At 39.0% G+C, this 24,776-nt stretch overlaps 2 protein-coding genes and 1 long non-coding RNA gene across 6 annotated transcripts; 1 reads left to right on the top strand and 2 right to left on the bottom strand.

The window, feature by feature from the left end:
* The first annotated feature begins 2,008 nt into the window (after window positions 1-2,008).
* On the top strand, window positions 2,009-5,366 carry LOC121777342 (protein WVD2-like 3). The gene is made up of 7 exons (XM_042174572.1): window positions 2,009-2,147; window positions 3,209-3,878; window positions 4,127-4,212; window positions 4,336-4,420; window positions 4,508-4,579; window positions 4,678-4,788; window positions 4,902-5,366. The coding sequence occupies exons 2-7, from the start codon at window positions 3,213-3,215 to the stop codon at window positions 5,148-5,150; spliced, it is 1,269 nt and encodes a 422-aa protein (XP_042030506.1). The 5' UTR covers window positions 2,009-2,147; window positions 3,209-3,212; the 3' UTR covers window positions 5,151-5,366.
* A 1,445-nt stretch (window positions 5,367-6,811) lies between these two features.
* On the bottom strand, window positions 6,812-10,423 carry LOC121777472. 4 transcript variants are annotated; one of them, XM_042174746.1, is made up of 6 exons: window positions 9,870-10,423; window positions 8,538-8,712; window positions 8,021-8,197; window positions 7,850-7,933; window positions 7,668-7,749; window positions 6,812-7,582 (listed from the first exon to the last, which is right to left on the bottom strand). In XM_042174746.1, the coding sequence occupies exons 1-6, from the start codon at window positions 10,268-10,270 to the stop codon at window positions 7,140-7,142; spliced, it is 1,362 nt and encodes a 453-aa protein (XP_042030680.1). In that variant the 5' UTR covers window positions 10,271-10,423; the 3' UTR covers window positions 6,812-7,139. The 4 variants fall into 4 exon arrangements, with proteins under 4 accessions (XP_042030680.1, XP_042030677.1, XP_042030678.1 ...); XM_042174743.1 differs by having other exon boundaries at window positions 6,812-7,597; window positions 9,870-10,419; XM_042174744.1 differs by having other exon boundaries at window positions 6,812-7,597; window positions 8,538-8,709; window positions 9,870-10,418.
* A 5,468-nt stretch (window positions 10,424-15,891) lies between these two features.
* Window positions 15,892-21,262, bottom strand: LOC121776033. The gene is made up of 5 exons (XR_006045221.1): window positions 20,579-21,262; window positions 17,479-17,634; window positions 16,439-16,578; window positions 16,228-16,365; window positions 15,892-16,136 (listed from the first exon to the last, which is right to left on the bottom strand). It is a non-coding gene; the product is annotated as an uncharacterized LOC121776033 (long non-coding RNA).
* Window positions 21,263-24,776: the final 3,514 nt, after the last annotated feature.

Below are 24,776 nucleotides of genomic sequence, written 5' to 3'. Positions count from 1 at the left end.
ATATACGCGATTTGAACGTCATTTTCATTTGCACCACTTGTTTTAACGAGTACTCTCTATCTTAATTTCTATACAAGATCAATAACGGGAAATGGAGAACAACAACGAAGGTACTCCAGTGACGGCCGGGTCGCAAACTCCCCCGGTACCCGTGGGAGGGTCTTAAACTCCCCCAGCTCCCGTGGGAAGTGTATGGTCTCCGATGCCCGGGTACTACAACATGTACCCGTGGCAGCAGATGATGCCACCGATGGCAGCCGGGGGAAGTGTGCCGGCTTGGCAGGGGGTACCAGGGATGCAACCCCCTATGCAGATGATGCGGGGGTGGGTACCGGCGATGCAGCCACCGACGCAGGGGACGCCAGGTGGAGTACCGGCGACGCAGGGGACGCCCGGGGGGGGGAGAAAACGTCTATCGCCCCAGTTTTGATTTTTCAACTGCTTCTTCGCACACATCGACCCCATCGGAGACGCAGTTCACGCAATTTGAGAGTTTCTCCTTAGAGGAGTTGGGGTTTGATCTTCTCGGGGTCCGAAAACTCCCGTTCAAACGGGGGGAGTAAGGCGGGGTCGGGGCGCCCCTAAGAAGAAAGGGGAAGGGCAAAAAGGTTGGCGAGTCGTCGCATCCGGGTGAGGACAGCCAGGTCCGGAGGAAGTGGACGGACGCGGAGAACGTCGTGTTGTCCAAGGCGTGGGTGAGTGTTTGTGATGATCCTCTCGCTTCGAACAATCAGAGGATCGTCAACTTGTGGGCCAAGATAGCAACAACCTACAAGACATTTTGCCCGGAATGGAGGCCGCGCAGCGGGAAGGAGTGCCGGAAGGCGTGGGACCGAATCGGGGCTGGTGTCTCTCGATTTTCGGGTTTGTACTCCAACGCCCTCCGCATGCGGAGCAGTGGCCAAACGGAGGAAGACTGCAGGAGGATAGCGGAGAAAGCCTTCCCCTAGCCCGGGTTGTATAAGGAGTTCACCTACTGGAACTGCTATCTTGTGCTAAACGACTCCAAGAAGTTCCGGGCAGGTATCGACGCTGGCTGGCCGAAGAAGCAACGACTGAACTATACCGGTGATTACAGCGGCAGCAGCGGTGGTTCCCACGACCTCCCCGAGACGGCCCAGGATCTCAAATTCTTCGCGCGTCAACAAACGCACGCTCAGATGGTCAAGACGTTAGCCGAATGGCGGGCGGCGACGGACTCCGAGGAGAAGAGTTTTCTTCACGCATTGCTCGTGAGCATGCGTGACGATTTGAGTGCCAACGTGGCACGGGGGATACCAGCGGGAGTGGAGGCGGCGGCGACGGTGGCGACGTAGACGACGACGGTGACGACGAAGACGATGAGTGATTTTTTTTTATTAATGTACTCTTTTTTTAATTAATGTACTTTTTTTTAATTAGTGTACTTTTTAAAAATTATTGTACTTTCTTTAATTATTGTACTTTTTAAAATTTTAATAGTATTATTAAATTTTCTCGTATTTGTCTCGTAAATTGAATTTCGTATGCTGTGTGATTGTTAATTATTTGTTTTATATAATTGTTATTAGTGATGTGGCTATGCTATGACTGAGCTATTTGTTTGTCCTGATGATGTGACAGGAGGGTTTTTAGTGCTGATGATGTGGCAGGAGGAGTTTGTGGCTAAGCTATGGCTGAGCTATTGCTATTGGAGATGCTCTTTTACTAGCAAAGTCAACACATTTCTTCTTTTTTCATTTACTCTCTCTTACTTTATTCTCTATTTATATCTCGACCTTTTCATTTCTTATTTTATTTTTCCTTTAATTAAGTCACTTAACACAATTTTTCTCAAATCGCATGTCGAAAAGAAACACCTCCACTATTGTGGAAAGAAACAAGTAATTTAGTGGAAAAGAAATTCATGTGCTGCAAAATTCAAAAATTTTACCTCCAAGACAGGCCCATAAATGTCATTTCACACCATCACTTTGTGACAAATTTATTAATTATTCAGAAATTCCCCATTCCATTTCAAAATTCTCAACCGCCGTCAACAAACGTCGTTATTTTATTCCACCCCTTCTCTCTATAAACTATCTGCAACAGCACCGTCACACACAGTACACACACTGGGGGTTCAAGGAAGCTAGCTCTTGATAAAAGATTTCATTTTTAGCATACCCGTAAGTAGAATTTCCTACATTTTCAATTCCTTTCTTCTTCACTCTATTTCTATGCTTGCACAAAACTGTACCTATCTATCAAATTTTCGTTTCTATTTTTTTCTGATTCATGTTTTTTTAAGCAGATCTGATTTTTGTATAATTGTTTGGGTGCTGGAATTTTTCAGTTTTTTCCGAAATTTTACCTAATTTATCTCAATTTTTTAAATTGATCAGCGTAATTCCACAATTCGATTATTGGTTGGTAATGTCATGTTCTGATTTCTTAGAGCTTTTCATTTTTATAATTTATGTGATATTATGCATTTTTTAGTTTATTATCTGGTACCTTGTTCATCCAAGCTGTATCTTCTCAGTAACTGGAGCTTTGAGTATGGTTTGTCACTTTATTTTTAATTCTTAGTGAATTATTTCAAGCTAGGAATGTTATTGGCAAAAATTGAAGTTACCATTTGTCTAGATTTCCATTGAAATGGAAGATATTGAATCATCGTTTGTTTGAACACTTGTTCGTCTTTCCTATTGATATACCGGCTAGCGCTGAATTTGAAGTCGGAGTGAATATGATTAGGTTTGTACATTTAGGAAAAGGATGCCATCATAAGTGAATATGATCATAGGTTTGTTTCCATGTTCTGGTTCTTGTGTGATCGATAGCTAGGATAATTCTGTTGGATAATTCAAGACAAAAAAAAGCATTAACACACCTTTCACAAGAAACAAGTTTAATGAAGTGTTGTGAATGCCACCGAAAGATGTACTTACCTAATACTTTTTCTCTATAAAACTTAAATGGATCTTTTGATTTTATTGTTTTGTTTCAAAGATTGCTTAAAAATAGTGTGTTTTAAATGTTTCTTTTGTTGCTTGAGATGACATAGTGGTATATGGCTGTGTAAACCAGCGTAAGGTGAAATCACTATGAAAAATTGCATATATGTGTGAACTCCATGTGCAATACTACATGTGAGGCATGGATATAAGTCGAAGGGATTATTCTGACTTTCATGCAATTACGTTATAGTGGACCTTTAAAATAGTGCTTTTGTTTATCATCTTAGTGATATGGAGATAGATGGCAATGATGTTCACATTGACAAGGAGCCGGATGGTCTCATTATATATGCAAATGGTGTCACCAACGGTTCAGGTTGTGAGAATGCCTGCGATCAGGATGTTGCACAGCTGCCTGATATTATCGACATTGATCCTCACATTGACAAGGAGCCGGATGGTCTCATTATATATGCAAATGGTGTCACCAACGGTTCAGGTTGTGAGAATGCCTGCGATCAGGATGTTGCACAGCTGCCTGAGATTATCGACATTGATCCTCAACATGTTGATGTATCCGATGAGAATGGCGACTGTGTGGTGAAGGAATGCAATAGTGTCAAGCCTGAGGAAATAAAACCTTGTCAGCAGGAAAGTTCCGTGGAGAGTGTTGCTGAATCCAAGAGTGGAATCGAGAAGGATGGTGTGAAATTGGAAGGTCATAAAAAAAGAGATCATGATAAGAAGACACAGCCTTGTGGCAGAAAAGTTACCAAGACAACTGTTGGGAACTGCAAAACAAAATGCACAGTTCCACAGCCATTTGCTCTGGCAACTGAAAAACGTGCTTTATACGGATCTCGTCCAAACGGAGCTGAGTGCAACAACCCCACTGGTGGAGACAAGCCATCACATATTCGTGTCCCACTGCAGCCTAGTTCTGTTAAACAGAATATGGTAAATTCTCTGACCAAAGAGAATATTTTATCTGTTTGGAAATGTGATTTGGTTCTTGCTTATATTTTCAACCACTTGTTTGTTAAGTTGTATGCTTTAACTGTAGATGTGATTTGGTATCTTAATGGTATGTCACACGCTTAATTCAATAACTTACCATAAGACTAAATGTTTTTTATTATGATGAGTTCTTTCTATAATGCTGATTAAGGTATTACGATAGTGACTCTTTGAGCATGTGGGTGCAGATAGTCACACCTGTTGTCCAAAAGAAGCTGCCGCTGCCCGATAACAAGAAGATAGTTGACGAAGATAATTGCTCTGTTACCTCATGATATCCTATTCTAGCATAAAGCTATTTATTATTAGTAGTATTATTATTACCACAACATGATTATTATTATTATAGTAGTAGTAGTGTGACTGCTGATATTGATTTCCTTGACTATCTAAGCACTATTGTGCCAGCAAGAAAGTGTAAGATAACAGTTGCTTCAGCCCCAACCTTTAAAAGCAGTGAACGTGCTGAAAGAAGAAGGGAGGTACCATCTATTGACTGAATTTACGTTGCTCTTTAAGTAGATTTTGGGATTCTGTCGTGTTAATTTAACGATACTTGTCTGTTTTAGTTTTTCACGAAATTGGAGGAAAAACATCAAGCACTGGAAGCTGAGAAAAATCAGTACGAGGCAAGGACTAAGGTAGTCAAAATATTGAAATTCTTTGTGTTAATTCGGACCTAGTCATGACTCATGAAATGTTTCATTGTGCTATTTATCTGGCTTCTTCGATTTTGTAGGAAGAGTCTGAAGCAGCAATCAAGCAACTAAGGAAGAGTTTGAATTTCAAAGCAAGCCCAATGCCAAGCTTTTACCATGACGGACCACCTCCAAAAGTCGAACTGAAAAAGGTACTGCAGCTGTCTAATGAAACAAAATACTATATGAGTAGCATTTGCTTATTTATTAGTAGTATTTGTGTTACATCTTAAGTTTCACTATTTTACTGTTTTCTGGAAATCAGCCACCTCCAACTCGAGCAAAATCTCCAAAGTTGGGCAGAAGGAAGAGCTTCAGTGACTCAAAAGATTCCGATAGAGGGGCAGAAGAAGGTGGCTGCGGTTTTCACATTTTAAGAGACAGGCCCACGAACAGGAAAAGCGGAAGTGATAAACAGAACGGCTGGAAAAGTCGAGAACAAGGAGAGATGGATGAATCGTTTACATCTAACCTGATGGGCGAGAGACATATGGACATTGCTGTTCATTCTTGATGAGCCGCTGTAAGTTACTTATTTAATTATTTAATGTCGAAAGCAAATTGATCTATCGAGAGATGAAAACCTTTGTCTTGTGCCTTGTGTATCCAGAACCCGTTCGAGTGGCTTGTTTTTATATTTAATGCGTGAAAGTGTAAATTTCTGTAACTTATTTAGATGTATTTGCAAAAACATATTCCTGATTATGAATTCCCTTTTCAGTGTTGCAAATCATATCTGAGTTTACAGAGTATGTATGTTTGCTCTGTTTTTGTCTGAGATTAATACTAATGTATTTCGTGTTCTAAAATATTCTTCCACCCAATTCTAGTAACCATAATATTTGGTGGAATACTAAAACTTAACAATGATATCAAATTTTTATTGCAGTCACACTGAGACTTTACTCAATATTTTTGTCATGCAATAGCTTAATATTGTAGCATGCATGATATAAAAAAAGAATAATAGCAATTATAAAGTTGATTAATAATGAAAATGAAAAAGCATGATGATGTTGGAAGTTGTCAAAAGTGTAACTACTTGTCAAAAAGATAGGCCTCATCAGTTGTCATCCTGAGGTATATAAGGCCCCATAACAAATCAAGTGCATGGCCATTTCTACTTGTACTCTCTTCCTCCTCAACTGCTGAGGGGGATGTTGTCTGGTTCGACACCGTTTCAAGCCAAACGACGCCGGACCAGGCATTCCCCCCAGCTGCTCTACAACTCTTGGTTTATTATATGCAGAGTATGCTCATTGTAGTAAATGTTTCATCTTTTCTCTCTCTGTGTGTGTGTGTGTGAACATTTATTTTTTTTATTTTTATATTGTCATTTGAATAGCAGAAGATTGATTCTTGCAATCTGTCTAGATTTGTATTGGGGGTTTATCTCTCCCTCTTGATATGCCAGATTTCTTGATGGTTTGGGATCCAAGTTGTTGCATATTGTAATGGTGCAGAGGTATTCAAATAATTCTACATATAAATATTAGTATGAGATTTTGTTTTTTGGTTTTGGTTTTGGTTGGTGATTACTGAGTTTATCGGTGTAAACAAGCTAGTTTGAGGATGTAAAAATGGTGGATTTCTTTAGAAAGTGTAAAGGTGTTGTGTGTGTGTGAAAATGAGAATAAATCCTTGGAAAGAAAGAAAGCAAAAGAAAGGTTTCATCTTTTCAATGTTGATGCTTTCTACACGGTACTTTACTTGCTCAGAGCGACAAAGAATATATAGAATTCACAAAATTTTTAAAAATAAATTTGTTAATTTTAGACTTACATTATAGACTTTGATATAATATCCATGGCATATTGTACAAGATCAATTAAAGTTAATTGGGTTATAATTAAACTAAACTTGATGTTCCATTTAAAATAAAATCACTATATAGTCAGCTAATAAATCACTTTTCCTTATTTATTAAATACTGTAATTTTAAGTAGTTAGTTGCTAATCAAAGGCCGTGTGACCGTGTTAATGTAATTATACACACGTAACGGTACATGGACCAATTATTTTGTAGTAATTGTGAATCTCATTGTTTAATTTAATAGTCAAAAAGAAAAGGGGACAACTTGAGTATGTTGAATGAAAAAAGTACTCAGCATTAGTAAAGGGATCGCAATATGACGATATTATTTTTTGTCAATATTGAAAATTACATTCTAGTGCTTTTTGCGGTATAGATCCTTTTATTATTAATTTTATATTTGAAAACAATCAAAATACTTACATAGATCCTAAATTTACCGAAACATTCCCATACAAAAGGATTCCAAATTTACAGAAGACATTCCCGAAGTTGAACACTCCCTCCGCTCCATTAGTGTTGGCATATTTTTAAAACCCATTCCGGGTCAAACGGTGACAAATTATTAGTAACATATGGACAAGGTATGAAACATCTAAAACTAGAGCAATAATCAAATACTTATGTAACAACATAGAACACCCTCTCTTCGTAGTATTACTTGTTTCTTAAAGCCTCTTTTTCATACATCTATCGCCTCCCATTACCTCGTCTCGCAGCAATCCTATGCCCTGCTCCCCCAATTACCATCGCTCTCCCGATCACACCGGTTTGTAGCCCGCAAACAACAGCCACCATTCCCCCTATCGCTACCCACCTCCAATCGATTCCACAGCCACCTCTCTGCCTGTCCACTCCTGCCAACTCACTTTGCTCTCGTTCATCAGGTTCTTGCTCCTTAGGATCAGGTCCTTCGTTGCAGGAGATTTTTGTGGTCGTTCTTGCTATGATAGCACACCTGGTCAGTGATGATGACTCTTGCTTTCTAGCACTCTGATATGCTCTAAAGCCAGCATGTAGCTTCTTCACAGTTCCCCACATCCCGTGACGAACACCTAGCTTAGCGACGTCTTTTGGGATCCCCATGTCTTCATAGTGAACGAGATTGACCTCGCATGCTGAGGTCTGGCCATCTTTACGCGATTGAACTGCATATTTTGCATTTCGTTACAATATATGAGTGAGAGAGATTAATGCCATATGGAAAGGAATGCTCACCAGGCTTGATAACCCAGCTCGAAAAATAGAGATCAACACGCCTAGGTTTGTCAAGCCTTGACAAAGCTGCATATGGTACTCCCTGCACACACAGCATTTGCAAATTCATGTTAATTTCCCATAAGAACTTAAGGAGTAATATCATATTCAACTACATTTCACGTAAGAGTAAAATACCATACCTTTGTCACACAATAATATGCGTTTCCTTGTTCCCATATTCTCCTACCAATGATGTATTCACGATCGCTACAGAAGAAAGGGAACTGTATAGGCAGGAAAAATCGATGTCGTGAGGTGAAAATCTGTCAAGAAAAGTATTGAAGTGGCACAGCTGCTTCTGACTAAGATACCTTCTTAATCCAGTGCATTTTCATCATCCCTGTCTTAGGGCATTCTTCCAGTATATTGACATACACAAGCATAGGATCCCAGTTAGGCCGAAACTCGTCATCCCAGAAAAAATCTCTGACAAGCTCCGGAGTTGCATCCTCAAAAATGGTTTTGCTTCGGTAAACTGTTGGGCCATTCTGTGAACAAAATATAATGACGAATCAGTATTCATATGCTTGACAAGTCCTATGAACAGACTAATCCCCTACTAATAGATGAAAGACTAAACTGTAACAAGAAACCTAGTAGTAGTTCTCATGTATTTCTAAAACGCTAGACATAAAGAACATAAAAGAGTCACCATTATAAAAACATTTGACAAAATATTATTGAAATAAGAATGTACTACTATTACTTATAAGATAAAACCAGAAGTTCGACATCGTCTTTATTATAATAGATAATTTTAATTTGCTCCAATAGAGAACATAGAGCAGCAGTTTCCATGAGAATTGACTGATATATTAAACCACCTACTCCTACCGCAGGTTCATGACGCCAAGCTTGGTAATGCATGTTTGTTGTGGAGCGCTCCATCATGCTTTGCCACGCCATGTCTCCATCTTTAACATTAAGAAGCTTTAACAGGTGTTCCAAGTCTTTTTCTGTGACAACATTGGATTCTCCCTCTAGAGCTCCAGTTAGAGAGCTACTGAAGGAGCTAAGTCAATATTGAGCATCATATATTTATAAATAGTTCCACTGATCACATCAAAAGAACGTTTGATTGTGAACAGTATATCAACTGGATAACATGTTGCCACTAATATTACGAATAGCTGGTTATGTATTAACAACCAGTAACCAATCAGGAAGATAAAATTACAAAAATGCATAAAAAACTCACAGCAGAAAGGTTTTAATAACCTTATGAGTAAGGGTAATACATTAACTACTGGGGAATGCATAAAGAACTTACTAATCCATCTAAAAATCATTCACTAAGGCAAAACATCATGTCAAATAATGGCAAAATGCAGCTATAACTACCAATTGACTTAATCTCTGTCTCTCTCCACATATTGCATCAATGGCCCTACGATACGATATATAGGGTAACCAAACATTTTTGGGCAACAGTGTTTCCGTGATACAACCTTGCAGACATCCTAAAGCAGATATTGTTTGCCTATCTAAGCCAGAGATGAAAGCAAGATAGGCGTAAAATGTAAGATGCCTTCCACGCTGCTTTATCATTCAAAACAGACTCCTCACTAAGCAATGCATCACACTAGATTCTTGTGTTCCTTGTACAAATTTCTTGAAAACAACTGCTAAACATAGCACGAGATCTCTTAGAATTGGAAAACACATTTATTAACCACACACGTATATGCATACATCACCGTGATGATTAATTCTCCTCATCCTGAATCCAATGGCATTCCAACTCCGAAATTCCTATCATTGTGTGTGATTAGCTTTTACTAACACCTCAATCACTAACCTCACTACAAATACAGCTAATTACACAGTTAATCGCAATTTATAGAACATTCCAGAACTGTATATGAATACATTAAATGTATTTTTGTCGAGATCAGGTTCAAATCGAATACTCCTACAATAAATCCACACACCTAGAAAGATAATCAATATGCAAATATTCGCATAGGAAGTGGATAATAATAGGTACTCCCTCCGTTTCATAGTAATGGAGCGTTTCTTTTTGGCACGAAGATTAAGAAAAATTGTGTGAGTAAAGTAAAGAAATAATAAAGTGGGAAATGAAAAGGTAGAGAGATGGAAGAGAGAAAAAAGTAAGAGAATAAAGTAGGTGCAGAAAACTGTGTTATACGGAGGGAGTACCTAATATCACGGCAGCTACCATTATCAAGCGACTCCTGAGCAGAGGCGGCCGGCAAATTCGACGCCGACTCCTTCTCCAACTTCCGGCGGGTGATTCCACGGGATCTAAACCAGAGGCCGCGGCAAAGCGAGAAGGCGGAGAGCGCCGTGAAGGCGAGCCAGAAGCGGCGCGCGCCGAGGCCAGGCGGCAGGGTCCAAACGTAGCGGAGTTTGGATCGGAGGCCGAGGAAGAGCAATCCGGACCATCTCGGGCGCCACGACCAGCCGATCAACAAGCCGATCATGACCGCCAGCCAAATCGGCACCGCGCAGACCAATATGTCGACGAACGCATCCATAAGCGCGGAGCTATTGAAGAATTCCATAGCATTATTGTTGAATCCTGTCCAACCCCCTTCCATCTGTGAAAATTGCCGAAACAACGAGGGATTATCGTTTCACGCAGCTTTCAATGGAGTCAGCTAGCTACATGGGTTAGGTGAGAGAGAGAGAGAGAGAGAGAGAGAGAGAGTCTGCGATGGATTGAAATCTTTAATTTAACGGTGCGTTTCGGATAAAATCTGTTTTACAGTTTCGTACAGTTGCTTTCTAGCAAATGTAAACAGGATTCTGGGAAATACTCCAAAAACGGATTAAATTTCAGAAGGATTAAATTTGTTGTCTTTTCATAATTACATTCTATTTAACCGGAGAGGTAAATGAAAGAGGTGTATTATCTATTTATCTTCTGAAATATACCTTTTCAAAAAATAACACATTCCAAAGGAAGAAGGTATATAGAAAGGTAAATTAATAAAATAATAGTAAAAAATGCATTAAAAAATATAAAGTATGATACCTTCTCAAATACTTTCTCACTTGAAGATTGTTTTTTTATGAAAAGAAGGCAAATATGATAGTTATGAAAGAGGTAAAGATACCTCTTCAAAATGGGAAAATGTATAATACCTTTTCAAATACCTCTCCCCTTGGAACATGATTTTCATGAAAAAAAAATATATATGGTAGTTATATGACTTTACCCCTCTATTTACCTCTCCCTTTGGAGATGCTCTTAGAGATTCAATTCGCTAACCTTTTGTAATTTGGGATCAATGCATACATATTTTTCGGAATAAGGGATTTTTTATTTTTATGCATTTTCTCCTTTTTAATGATTATTTCATTCCTCACATTTATTAATTGATCAAATTACCCTCCACAAATTTTTAGCATAATTTAAAAATAATCAGCTTTTCTCCAAACCTTCTCCCGCCCTCCTCCGCTCTCATCCCCAACATCTTCGTTTTCATCAATCAAGCTCATATTTGTGCTCAAATTGTGGCTCGTGATCGTGTTGCTGTTTCCGCTATTACTACTACTTGATTGAGTGTGATTTTGGGGCTCTATATTTTGATGATCGTGACTTTCCTGATTGTGATTACTTCTCTATCCTTTAGAGAAACCCTTAAAAGAATTGGACACAACTCCCTTGAAATTCTTGATCAAAGTCCATTTATTTGATTTGGGCTTGTACCTCTCCCGCTGCTGATCTTACTGATTCTCCGAGGGGCCAGAGATGAAATTCCTCTCGATAGGCCGGAGAGGAATCTGCGCTCAATTTGGCCGGAGATCGGGCTGGAATTTCTGAGGATCGGGTCAGATTTAACGGTGGCGGTTGAGTTTCTGGAGATTGACTTGAGCGAGATTAAAGAGAAGAAATTGGAGCTCTCAAAGGCGGAAGCTTTGTCGATTTGAGCTCTCAAAAAGTTTGTATATCTATGTATTTTTGGTCCCTTACAAAGACGCTGCCATGGAGGAGAGACAGGGTGGGGCAGGTTTGTGGAAAGAGGCGTGCAGTTTGGGGGGTGGGGATCGGATGATTTTTTATAAATTGTGTTGAGATTTATGGAGGGTAATTTGGTCTGTTAATAAATGCTAGGATCGAAATAATCATTAAAAAGAAGAGAAAATGCATGAAAAATCGAAATATGCACATGCTTTGATCCTATATTTTGAAAGGTCAGCAAATTTAATCCCGGTCAGCGAATTTAATCCCTTATTCCGAAAGATCTCCCTTTTATATGGCCATCTCTTCTAATGCTATTGAATGTGATTAAAAGAGATGGCCGGGCAACCTCCTTATTATATTATTACCTCAATCATCTAATATCTACACTAATAGTCTCTAGTCTAGTCCGTAATAATAATAACAAAAATGAGAGGAACGAGGATGAGCAACGAATTCAAAATGCCAGTGCATTACCCGAGATATAGCAAGGCAGAGTATGGGCTACCCACCAACGGAGATCTCCCGCAGAAACCACACTTTGGCCTCATGCTAACAAACTCCCTTCTCATCACAACAAGAATGTATGAGGTTTATCTATCTTTTTATTCTTTGATTTTTGTTTTTTTTTCGGAATAATGTTTGCTACTTAATGAATAATCAAGATCCATATGAAGTACAGGACTTAAACAAGCACACTGTTATTAAGAGAATGTGTTTCATTGACAATGCTTAGAATTGCAATTATGTTTTGCACTTCTTTCATTGTCAATACTTTGAATTGCAATTCTAAAATAATCATATTAGAAACGTCTCGCTTACTTTTTCCTTCCTTTCTCTTTCTTACTTTACTCTCTCTCTCTTACTCTAATATCAATTATTTAATTCACTAAACACCATTACCTAAATTCTTGTGCCAAAATAGAAACGTCTCGCTCAGGCTGGGACGGAGGGAGTATAAGAGTAAAAAATAATTTATTCGCCCCATAAATTATGATTTTATATTTAGGTTTCAAAAGTTATATTATTGACCAAAAGTCTTAAATGACAATTCTCTTTAAAAAATGGATAAATCATCGAAAAATATAAAATTTAGTCAAATTATGATTCGTTACACGATAGTATGAAAAACCATGAAGTTTAATTTGTTTCAATCATCATCTAATAATGAAACAATTAGGCTGATTATGTGCAATATATTGTTGACTTTTTCAATTAAACGATGTCATTTTTTTATGGATAAATAACATTGTTTAACTTTCGTGATCCAAATAATTAGCAAAGAATCCATATTGGGGTGATCATATATCTCCAAAGTAATGCAAAAGTTTGTAGAGTCTCTTCCTGCTTTTACTTGATTGGTCATCGTCTCAATCACCGGTTCAGAAACATGTCTCCGGAGGAATATCAAATGTGGCCTCAATTACAGTCCAACACACCGATGTCCGCCCACAACTCTTTGAGTTATTGTCCTCAACAATGACGACGATGTCGTGGACGAGGTCAATCATCAACTCTGTTCTTTGACCTAGCCCATCACAGCATGAGAACTATCTTGTTTTCATAAATTTTGGCGATTGAGCTAGCTGAAGGAAAAAAAGAACTACTAGAAGTTACTGTGCTAGAATATGTACGGTGCTAGGAGGATTTCCTATATTGTGCATAAATTTGGTGGAATAGTTTTGGTAAAAGTCTCTTTGTATAAAAGTCACTTTGATCGATTGATATCTTTGAGAAAAAATTACTAAAGCATTGCTATACTAATTTGACCCCTTTCTTTCAAGTTGTAGTTTAAGAATAATCCAATTAGACTAATTTCATTTGTTTATTTGTACCCTTATCATAAAAATCCCACGACGATTTCAATTGTTAAGGACTCAATTTTTAAAAAGTGAATGTTTGGACATCTTCGTATTTCAGCCATATGTTTAGCATCAAAATACAAAGTAGTATTTTACTCTATTATTTAACTACAACATTCATACCACATCCCTTCCTATGTATATTTATATATACGGACACAATCTTCACTAAATTCAGATTTCTGTCACTGAAATATAGGAGTATCAATTAATCATATTTTAAGTTGGAAATATTTTACAATCCCTAAAAATATACTTACTAACAATTTTTACAACATCACAAACCCTAGACAATTTAATGCGCCTATCAATAATTGCATAGAGAAAACTCGAAAAGCCCCGAGTATGGAAAGAGCGGTCGAAATATGGAAAGAATAGAAAAAAAAAATGGGAATCAAGATTAGAGAAAAAAAAGTCTTATATGAAAAGAGCAATAACCCTAACACTTGTCAACCCTACCTCCTTGCCCAAGACTTACGAAATATGTGAGAAGATATTATAGGAAAACATTGTAATTGATAGAGTAAATAACCTCCGAGTTATTCTCTATCTAATTTACATTGTAAGAAGCCCTATATTAAGGGGAGGTATCAACATATCAAATAACAACGATCGATTAAACTCAATTCTCTCTTCTTTACTTCCAATAACACTAACTAACGTGTGTACATCTCAATTTCATAGAAACGAAACACAGCTATGAATATCGATGTGGTGTTTGAGATACTCTTGCATCTTCCTGTACGATCCCTCTTGAGATTCATACGTGTCCACAAATCGTGGTCATATATAATTAATTCTCCACACTTTAGAAAATTGCGCCGTAACAACAACAAAGATGACGAGGTATATCTATGCTTTACTTCTGATTTCATTAATGGTTGTACACAAGTATCGCCAAGTCTCCTAGACAACGGGAAGTCATTGATGTCGTATGAATTTCAGCATATTGACGGAAGGGAAGTATCTATAGACATATTTGTATCTGCGGTTAAGGGTCTAGTCTGCATAAGTTCTCGTTATGAGTTAGGCATTACAATATGCAATCCTTTTCTTGGTCAATTCAAGATTCTACCACTTGTTTCTCCTCCTCACACTGCCGTAGACAAGAATTTTCTGATCATCATGTGGGAATGGGTTTCCACGAAGATGATTATAAAGTGGTGCAGTTGCTGTCGTGCTTGGTGCACCACTGTTTACATGCCAATCTGTATTCGGCGAGGAAAAATTCTTGGAGTGAATTGGATAATATTAATCAAGATTGGATCATCGAGCATCCCATAAAGTCGGTGTGCAAGAATGGATCCTTTGTCCACTGGCAAGGGTACACAAGGTTTGAGCATGAAAAGTTTATATTAAGCTTTGACATGAAGAATGAAGTGTTTCGAACAATTACACTATCACGACCGGGTGACCAAGTACTTGATAAGTACTTTAGTTTATATACGGTTTTTGCGATTCTTGCAAAGGGTGAGTGCTCTTTTGTTATCCTTGTTAAGGAAAAATGTAAGTTGAAGGTTTATGAGTCGAGCGGTGAAGGAAGTGAGGTTATTTGGAATAATGTGGACCTACATTATTTTTGGGTTCGGTGGAGTAATATTCCTTTTCGGAGGAACGATAATTGTGTGGTTCTCAAAGATTGCCGTGTTTTTGCAAGATCAAGAGAAGTGTTTTTTTTGTATGATTACCGTGTTCGGAAATTCATCAAACGTTTCAAGATGTGTGGGAGCTCGGCCTCGAAATATGATATCATTGAGTATGAAGGAAGCTTGATTTCACCTTAGAACTAGTATTACTGATTTCTCCTTGTAATAGTATTTGGAATTTCAGGTATTTTTTAGAACACTATTCCTATTCTTTTCTTTCTAATATGAGAATTTTTGTTTCCATCTACCAAAAATGATCCAGTTAGTGTTTATAAAGATTAATTTATGCTTAACGAAATAGAAGTGCAAACCTGTTGAATAAGTTGATCATGGTATTTTAAGTTTTTTTGTATTACTACTAACTCCTTGTTTTTGCCATATTCATAATAAGATGTTGTTAAAGGTCGAGACTCAAAAATGATCAAAAAGGTAGATGACATTTTCTCCAGGATAAATCCTTCAGACAGCTGCAGCCATGAATATAAGAAAATTACTCACTTATCTCCTAACATCTAACCAATAATAGTTTCAGAATACATATTATTTAATCCAAATCAACCAGATCTCAGAACTTCATCACATACATAGCATAGAAATGCTGAACATAGCTTTTACCACTTTTCTGGAATAAATACAAAAATCGACTTCCTACAGATTTCACGACTAAGCATTCAAAACTTGTAAGGAAGACATGATGATCTATGTGTTTGATCTTAGGGCATTTGGCTTAAACAAAAATGACATGATGCTACTCTTTTTGGCATAAGCTGATGATATAGAAGGTGACATTTCTCATTAAGGGTTTACAAATTGAGATCATCCTACTTTTCTACTTATCAATTGCAAACAATATTATACAAACAAAGTACCACGAGGATAAGAACCGATACTATAATTATGATGCAATACTGACTTCCATTCTTTTCAAAACCCGACCAACTGGCTCTTCCATGTTTGCAAGCACACGAATAGAATTTGCAAGACTTGAAACCTGAATATTAAATATATATATTTTCTGAGAATATAGAGTTCAGTGGCAACACTTCAGCTGAAAAGTGACATGCTTTATCAAGTCAACTTACCTTGCCAGGCTTCAAAGCAAGCCTTGTCATATCCAGCAGCCTGTAGTGCTTCAGCAACATCAGCTTCATTTTCAGCAGTTATTAGCTTCTCGCTAGCCTCTAAGGCATCCGCAACACTCAACAAAAGGAAGACATTGCCTGCAACATACATTTGTAACATGCTTATTATTTCTGTAACAAACCAAAAGAGTCCTCATTCAGCAATGATTACCTGCAGTCTCCGTAAACCATCTCTGGCATCTCCCTCACACCTAATTCTCCTACTGTTGCCCATTTATGTGCATCTCGGTGGAATAGCTTGACAATACCTTGTCCACCTAAAACTTTCAAAATATTTCCATATGCGAAACGCTACATCCAGATAGAGAGGGTTGTGATCAGAGAGAGAGACTACCAAAATCCCAATTTATTTTTAGAGAAATATTTGGGCAGTTGAACCTTATTGCATTAGGTTTATGTAATCCTCCTAAATAATTTATCAATTGTAGGGAAAATATAGAATCAAACATTCAAAACATAACAGAGAGATGTTATTTAAAGACTGCCCAATGCTAGTTTCTTGTTCCTAGTTTTCAGTATAAAACTCAAATTAGCAACTTTTTAGATTCTTCACATAATTCTTTATTAAAAGGAAACTAGAACCAAAACCAGATACAAGGTATCACAGGAAAAATAAATAAGATTTTAAGAAAAATATTCAAGAGATACAATGAGTTGCAATTTAGATGCATGACCCAAAAACAATTAAAAAAGTTCCAACAATTGTGGCTTAATAGCCACTTGAAGTCTTGAAAAAGTGTTGGCAATGCTCTGATCAGCAGAGAGAAAGTATCAGCCAGAGAGTGTTTATATACATAGATCCTAAATTCGTAGTCAACAAAAGTTTGATGCTAATATGCATTCCAATGGAATAATGAAATTGAAGAAAGATGACTGGACTCTTGCAAAACTGATTTGAAAACTTAAACTGGGAAATAAAAGTAGAATCTTTGAGTACTTAAGGCGCATGGTAACATGCAGTCGCACCATCTAATTAAAACAACAAAACTAAGCAATGACAAAACCCACGAGCTTTCCTGGTACTGATTGCATCATTTTCATTAAACATTGGAACCAACAAAGACTTTACAGTCTCATTCAGTTGCCTTCTGAAGTCTGGGTCTCTAAAATCATTATCAGTTACTATAAGTTGTGCTGAGGAAATCCCAAAGTAAGTTAGATGAATATAGATTTATTTTATTTAAGTCGTACCTGGCTGAACAAAGTGTCAAAGAGCATCTCCAGTGGGCGGACATCCCACTAGGACATCCACTAGGACATCCCAAAAACACCTCCTGCCACGTCACTAGGACTTCCCATCCCACTGCCACGTCACTAGGACATCCCCTCCTATGTCCGCCCTTCCCACTAGGACATCCCGCAATAAAAAAAATCACAATAATTTAATTACGTAAAAACGGAAATATAAATTTGACACGGAATACGGGAAAGCAAAATACGGGCAAAAATACATATTCATAAAACATAAAAAAAACATAGTTAGAAAAAAAGCAAAATACATAGTCATTCAAAAAAAGAAAAATACATAATCCAACATCCCCGGCTCACTCCGCGCTGTCCTCGTCGCCCGTGCCGCCCCCGTCGCCCGTGCCGTCACCGTCGCCCGTGCCGCCCCCGTCGTCCCCTCCGCTAATCTCGGCGCCATCATCTCCAATGGGGGGCATCCCCAAATCGCGCCGACATCCATCGATGACATCCTTCAGCATCCTCTTGTACAGCGGATCGGTCGTGCTATGCCACCTATGCATGGTCCGGACCAAGCTTGTCGTTAACTGCGCGCGGGCGAGGCGGTCGATATCTTTTTGGGGAGCAGGGGCCTCCGATTCGACCTCGAACGACCCGCTACCGCCGCTGGTTCCCCTAGCCCTCCGCTGCACAGCCTTTTGCCCAACCGGGCGACGACGACGGCGAGAGTCTGATTGCGGTAGCGGGGACAATTCGTCGGCTTCCGGGAGCTCGTGCGAACCAGCACTGCTGCTGTATTCACCAGAAGCGTTGATCTTCGTCCGCTTCGCCCAGCCCGATTCGACTCCCCCACAAAACTTTGGGGAATCCTTCACCACGAGAAAGGCCTCCCACTGGTCGAATTGTTTGAATTTCAAGGCTCTGTCAGGGTACTGAGCAAAGGCACGGTTCCGGACATCCTCCTCGGACATACCGCTGCTTGCCTGGCGGAGGTTGTTTTGTTAGAGGCCAGCAAATCGACTAAGCTTAGGCCTCAACCGCTCCCACTGTTTCCGGCACTGTTCGGGAAGGCGACGCTTCGCCCCAGCCGGTTTGTGTGTGTGGTAGGCTTCAGCGATCCGATGCCACAGTCTGTCAATATGCTAGTTGGCACCGACATAGGGATCCTCGACAATTGCAATCCAAGCCTTCGCAAGCGCGACGTTTTCCCACTGGCTCCAGATCGTCCTCTTTCCCGTCTCCTCATCCTCCTCCTCTGCCACCGTTCGTGAGGAAGACCCTGGGGCTCTATGCGGCACGGATACGGATACGCGTATCAGTATCCGAAGGATACGGATACGCGGATACGGCTCTTTCCCAAACAACCCGATACGCGGATACGTTTTAACTATTTTTTTAATAAATAATAATAGTGCATAATAAATTACAAAATAGATATTCTAATGTTATTATACAAATAAAAATAATAAAATTACAAAATATTAAAAGCTAAAGTCAATTTCTTTTATGGTCGATTACACCACATCGATTTTTTGGTTATACTTATCCATATTACCAATAATATTGATCAAAATATTTATTTATAGTTACAAAATTAGACAAAGTTAATGGAGTAATAAATTGGCCCAAAAATGAGCCCCAAATATACTCCTTTTCCATCGTGACCACTTCTTGCCCAATTCATTCTCCCATTTCCAATTTTCTTCAATCCCTAGTTGAGGCAATAGCGGCGCCTCCCCTTTCTTCTTCTTCTTCTTCTTCTTCTTCTTCTTCTTCTTCTCCTCCCATTAACTGTCGATTTTGTTCCCAAATCGGATTGAAGTTCGTAAATTGAAAGTTGCGAAGTTCTTCGACAGAGATGGACGTTGATTTCGAAGAGGAGAACCTCAGATCTTTGCAGATAGAGGAGGATGAAGGCCCAATACGGCCCAGCTCGCGGATACGCCGAAGGATACGTATCGAATCTGAGGTTTCCCGGCCCAATACGGCCCAGCTCGCGGATACGCCCAGGATACGTATCGACGGTGTATCCGTCGCGTATCGGTATCGGATACGTATCCGATACGCGATACGGCAACAGGGTGGCGTATCGGTGTTATATAGCTGGGGCTTTCCCCTTGCCCTTGCCACGTCCCTTCCCCCTGCCCCCGCTCATATCATCGGGCGTCTGCCTGACTGGAGATATCCCCAACTCCTCAAAAGAGAAAGTGTCTATGCCGGTGAACTGAGTATCCGGAACATAAGTAGACTGCATATCCACAATCGGCCGATAGACATCGTCCGCTAGTGGTTCAGGGCCCCTGCCACCCCCTCCCACATGCATCATCCCCGGCATCATCCCCGCCATCATCATATTTGGGGTCATGCCCCCATCATATTTGGGGTCATGCCCCCCATCCCCGGCATCATCATATTTGGGGTCATGCCCCCATCCCGGCTGCCCTGGGCATCATACCACTCATACCACCCATCTGTCCCATCCAATTGTACATATAAGGGGACATCATCCCACCCATGCCCCCCATCTGTCCCATTCCCGGTACCGTTGTCGCATTTCCGCTGACGTTTCCCTCCAGGTCGATGGGAAACGCCGGAGTCTGCGACTCGCTCGTGGCCGGAGAGTTCCTATCGTTCTCCATTAAAAGTAGAAATGAAATTTGTAGTAAAAGAAGAGAGAAACTTGTTAACAACAAGTAGTGCAAATGAAATGAAGTTCAACGAGCCGTATATATAGGGTTTAAAAAAATTCGGACGTCCGAGCGGGACGTCCGACCCTTGCCACAGTGGCGGACGTCCGCCCGCCCGTCGCAGGGACGTCCGAGGACACCCGACGTCCTCACGGGACGTCCGTATCCGACCCTAAACGCCACAATGGCGGACGTCCGGGTCGCCCGTCGCGACGTCCGACCGGACGTCCGCCATTAGAGATGCTCTAAACCATTTTGTCCAACAGAGGTTAACAGTGTTGTCGGACATAATTATTGTAGTAATATATTTAAGCACCAGTAACATTGATCACGGAGCATTCAACAAAACAACCAACACAAATTCCTAAAAATTCCATATGTTCTTTCAGAAACTTTAATCAAGCAAGCTAATAAAATACCTGCTGTTAACTAATCTCCGGTATCTAAGCCAACAGCACCTCATGTCACCAAAATTACCGATCTTAAAATGTAAGCATTGGACAAGGATTGTGGAAGTAATTAGCGACTGAAAAAATCTTATTTTATCCTTGAGCCTACTCGGCTTGAGTTCCCACCTACAATTAAAAGATGAAGCATCAGTTAGAGCATCTCCAATAGGGTAGAACATCTCACATAGTAGAACCTCTCACATAGTCTTTTCACTGCCACATCATCAGCACTAAAATTCTCCTACCAGGCCACATCAAATAGCTCTCACATAATACTTGCAACAACATAATAATAATTTACACACAGCTCACAGTAGAACAAAAAAAAGATATGATAGTATCATTGTCTACATACTTCACTTCTCAATTAATAACTTATTAGAATACAATACACCTCAAAAAAGGTGAATCTTTTTTGAACCCCCGACCGACGGGTGGGCCAGCAACTCCTCCTGCAGGGCCCACCCTACAACACGTCTCCTCGAGTGTTGGAGCGTTTCGAAGCGGAAATTGGGATACTTGGAGAAGTAGGCGGTGGACGTGGTGGCTGTTGATAAAGGTGAATTTCGGGTTAGCCTGCAAGATCAATTGTGTGGCGGATACACGTAAGGAAAAGAAGTTCAATTGGGCAGGAAATTTTAATTTTTTGGAGTTCAATTGGGCTAAGGAAATTTTTTTTTTTTTTATAGTAATAGTAATATTAATAATAGAGTTGTGCTCTGTTAGTAAGAAAGTAGCATGTAATGGATTTGGGCTTTAGGTCTATTTTAATATTGGGCCAAAGTTTAAACTTCAATAAAATGATATGTTAGGCCCTTTGTAAAGAACGTGACGATTTTAAATTTAATTTTAATGTAATTACTAAATTAATCATGGTATTATTTAATTTTTGATCCAAATTTTTGTATCTTAAGTAATTAGTAGATCTGGCCATCTTGGGTTGATAATTAGTAACTTTAATAATTTAGAATTGAGAAATATAACTCGTAGTTATATTCAATTGATTGATGAAGAGTATATGTTAAATCCTAAATTGAATATTTAATACTCCCTCCGTCCCTGAAAATTTGTCACATATTTCCTTTTTCATCCGTCCCTAAAAATTTGTCAATTTTCACTTTTACCATTTTTGGTAATAGACCCTTCATTCCACTAACTCATTCTCACTCACATTTTATTTAAAACTAATACTATATAAAAATATGGCTCACATGCCACTAACTTTTTCAACTCACTCTATTAAATTTCTTAAAACACGTGCCGGATCAAATGGTGACGAATTTTGGGAGACGGAGGGAGTACTATGTTTAAATTGAATAGTTAGTCCAAACTAAGTTGAGTTATAGTATTTTTTTTAGGATATTACCAACCACCTCATGAACACCCTACCCCGCTCATCGTCGATATCTTGATCTCCATTCCTCGATCCTCGCAGGAGCCGCGAAAAAATCCTTCGACCTCCATTTCAAGTTGAAGTCGAGCTCCTCAACGCTCCAAACCACCTCTATTACGCTTCCGCTCGACACTGACACCTGCGTCCGGCCGCCGTGTGCGATCACGACTCCACCGACCGGCCTGTAGTCTTGGATCGACGACAAAGTTTTGGTCACCCAACGGAGCGCATCTGGCGGTTTTTACTTAACGCAAGTGGGTGTCTCTAGAAGGATCAATAGACCCGTTTTATGGCTAAAATACCCTTTCACTGTGGGTTTGGTTGTTTCTGCGGATGACGTGGACGACTGTGATGATTCTACCTCGACGAGGAAGCAATTTTGGCCGTCGATTTCTCTCTCGCCCATGCTGATGGAGTTGGAAAATAGCTCAGCTCCTTCCTTTGGATCTAGTCCATAATGGAGTCATATACCAGTTGAAGTTGCGAAATCATTTGATAATATATTTCCCGCGAACTAAAAATTTAGTCGCAAAACTCATGAACTTATGCGGTATACACAAACAATGTCGTTTGCGTGCATTAAAAGCTAACTCGTTTTTTACATTGATCGGTTTTTTCACATAAATTTCGATGAAGTTGTAACTTCATGACTAATTAAATACATATCATAATTTCAATAAATGGGTTTGTGATTCAATAAGCTTGTTTTGGTATAACTTTTGCGTCCATTTGAATTTCGTGTTAGCCTTGTTCAATTGTGCTAAGGAAATTTTAATTTTTTTTATAGTAGTATTAATAATGGAGTTGTGCTCTGTGAGTAAGAAAGTAAAAAGTACTGGATTTGGGCTTCAGGTCTCTTTTAATATTGGGCCAACATTTAAACTTCAATAAAATGATGTGTTGGGCCCTTTGTAAAGAACGTGACGATCTTAAATTTGATTTTAATGTAATTACTAAATTAATCATGTTATTAACTAATTTTTTATCCGAATTTTTGTATCTGAAGCAATTAGTAGACCTGGCCATCTTGGGTTAATAATTAGTAAGTTTAATAATCTAGAATTGAAAAATATAACTCGCAGTTATATTCAATTGATTGATGAAGAGTATATGTTAAATCCTAAATTGAATATTTAATACTCATTCTGTCCCTGAAAATTTGTCCCCTATTTCCTTTTTCGTCCGTCCCTAAAATCTTTTCACCTTTCAGTTTTACCATTTTTGGTAATGGTCCCTTCATTCCACTAACTCATTCTCACTCACATTTTATGTTAAAAATAATACTATATAAAAGTAGGACTCACGTGCCACTAACTTTCTCAATCCATTTCTATTACATTTCTTAAAACACGTGCCGAGTCAAATGGTGACAAATTTTGAGAGACGGAGGGAGTAGTATGTTTAAATTGAATAGTTAGTCAAATCTAAGTTGAGTTATAGTATTTTTAATAGGATATTACCAACCACCTCATGAACACCCTAGCCCGCTCATCGTCGATATCTTGATCTCCATTCCTCGATTCTCGCAGAAGCCGTAAAAAATCCTTCGACATCCATTTCAAGTTGAAGTCGATCTCCTCAACGCTCCAAACCTCCTCCATTACGCTTCTGCTCGGCACTAACACCTGCGTCCGCCCGCTGTGTGCGATCACGACTCCACCGACCGGCCCGTAGTCTTGGATCGACGACCACGTTTTGGTCACCCAACGGAGCGCGCATCTGGCGTTTTTACTTAACGCAAGTGGGTGTCTTCTAGATGGATCAATAGACCCGTTTTATGGCTAAAATACCCCTTCACTGTGTGTTTGGTTATTTCTGCGGATGACGTGGACGATTGTGATGATTCTACCTCGACGAGGAAGCAATTTTGGCCGTCGATTTCTCTCTCGCCCATGCTGATGGAGCTGGAGAATAGCTCAACTATTTCGTTTGGATCGAGTCCCTAATGGAGTCATATACCAGTTGAAGTTGCGAAATCATTTGATCATATATTTCCCACGACCTAAAAATTTAGTCGCAGAACTCATGAACTTATGCGTTATACACAAACAATGCCGTTTGCATGCATTAAAAGCTAACTCGTTTTTTACATTGATCGGTTTTTTCACATATATTTCGACAAAGTTGTAACTTCATGACTAATTAAATACATATCATAATTTCACTAAATGGATTTGTGATTCAATTAGCTTGTTTTTGTATAACTTTTGCGTCCATTTGAATTTCGGGTTTGCCTGCAAAACAATTGTGTGGCGGATCCACGTTAGAAAAAGGGGTTCATTTGTGCTAAGGAAATTTTATTTTTTTTATAGTAGTATTAATAATGGAGTTGGTGCTCGGTGAGTAAGAAAGTAAAATGTAATGGATTTGGGCTTTAGGTCTATTTTAATACTGGGCCAAAGTTTAAACTTCAATAAAATGATGTGTTGAGCCCTTTTGTAAAGAACGTGACGATTTTAAATTTGATTTTGATGTAATTACTAAATTAATCATGGTATTAATTACTTTTTTATCCGAATTTTCGTATCTTAAGTAATTAGTAGACCTGGCCATCTTGGGTTGATAATTAGTAACTTTAATAATCTATAATCGAAAAATATAACTCGCAATTATATTCAATTGATTGATGAAGAGTATATGTTAAATCCTAAATTGAATATTTAATATTCCCTCCGTCCCTGAAAATTTGTAACCTACTTCCTTTTTCATCCGTCCCTAAAAAAATTTCACCTTTCACTTTTACCATTTTTTGTAATGGACCATTCATTACACTAA

The sequence above is a fragment of the Salvia splendens genome, chromosome 18 (genome assembly GCF_004379255.2).
Source record: "Salvia splendens isolate huo1 chromosome 18, SspV2, whole genome shotgun sequence".
NCBI lineage: Eukaryota > Viridiplantae > Streptophyta > Magnoliopsida > Lamiales > Lamiaceae > Salvia > Salvia splendens.
The sequence above is the reverse complement of the archived record's forward strand: the minus strand, read 5'-3'. Positions and strand labels throughout refer to the sequence as shown.

Coding starts and splice junctions, on each gene's coding strand:
- LOC121777472 (XM_042174743.1), bottom strand. CDS start 10,270: ATGGAAGGGGGTTGGACAGGATTCAACAATAATGCTATGGAATTCTTC. Junction 8,713..9,869: donor GGTAGCTGCCGTGATATTAG/GTACTCCCTCCG, acceptor TAGCTCCTTCAG/TAGCTCTCTAACTGGAGCTC. Junction 7,750..7,849: donor CATATTATTGTGTGACAAAG/GTATGGTATTTT, acceptor CTGTGTGTGCAG/GGAGTACCATATGCAGCTTT.
- LOC121777342 (XM_042174572.1), top strand. CDS start 3,213: ATGGAGATAGATGGCAATGATGTTCACATTGACAAGGAGCCGGATGGT. Junction 3,879..4,126: donor GTTCTGTTAAACAGAATATG/GTAAATTCTCTG, acceptor ATGTGGGTGCAG/ATAGTCACACCTGTTGTCCA. Junction 4,213..4,335: donor AATTGCTCTGTTACCTCATG/ATATCCTATTCT, acceptor CTATCTAAGCAC/TATTGTGCCAGCAAGAAAGT.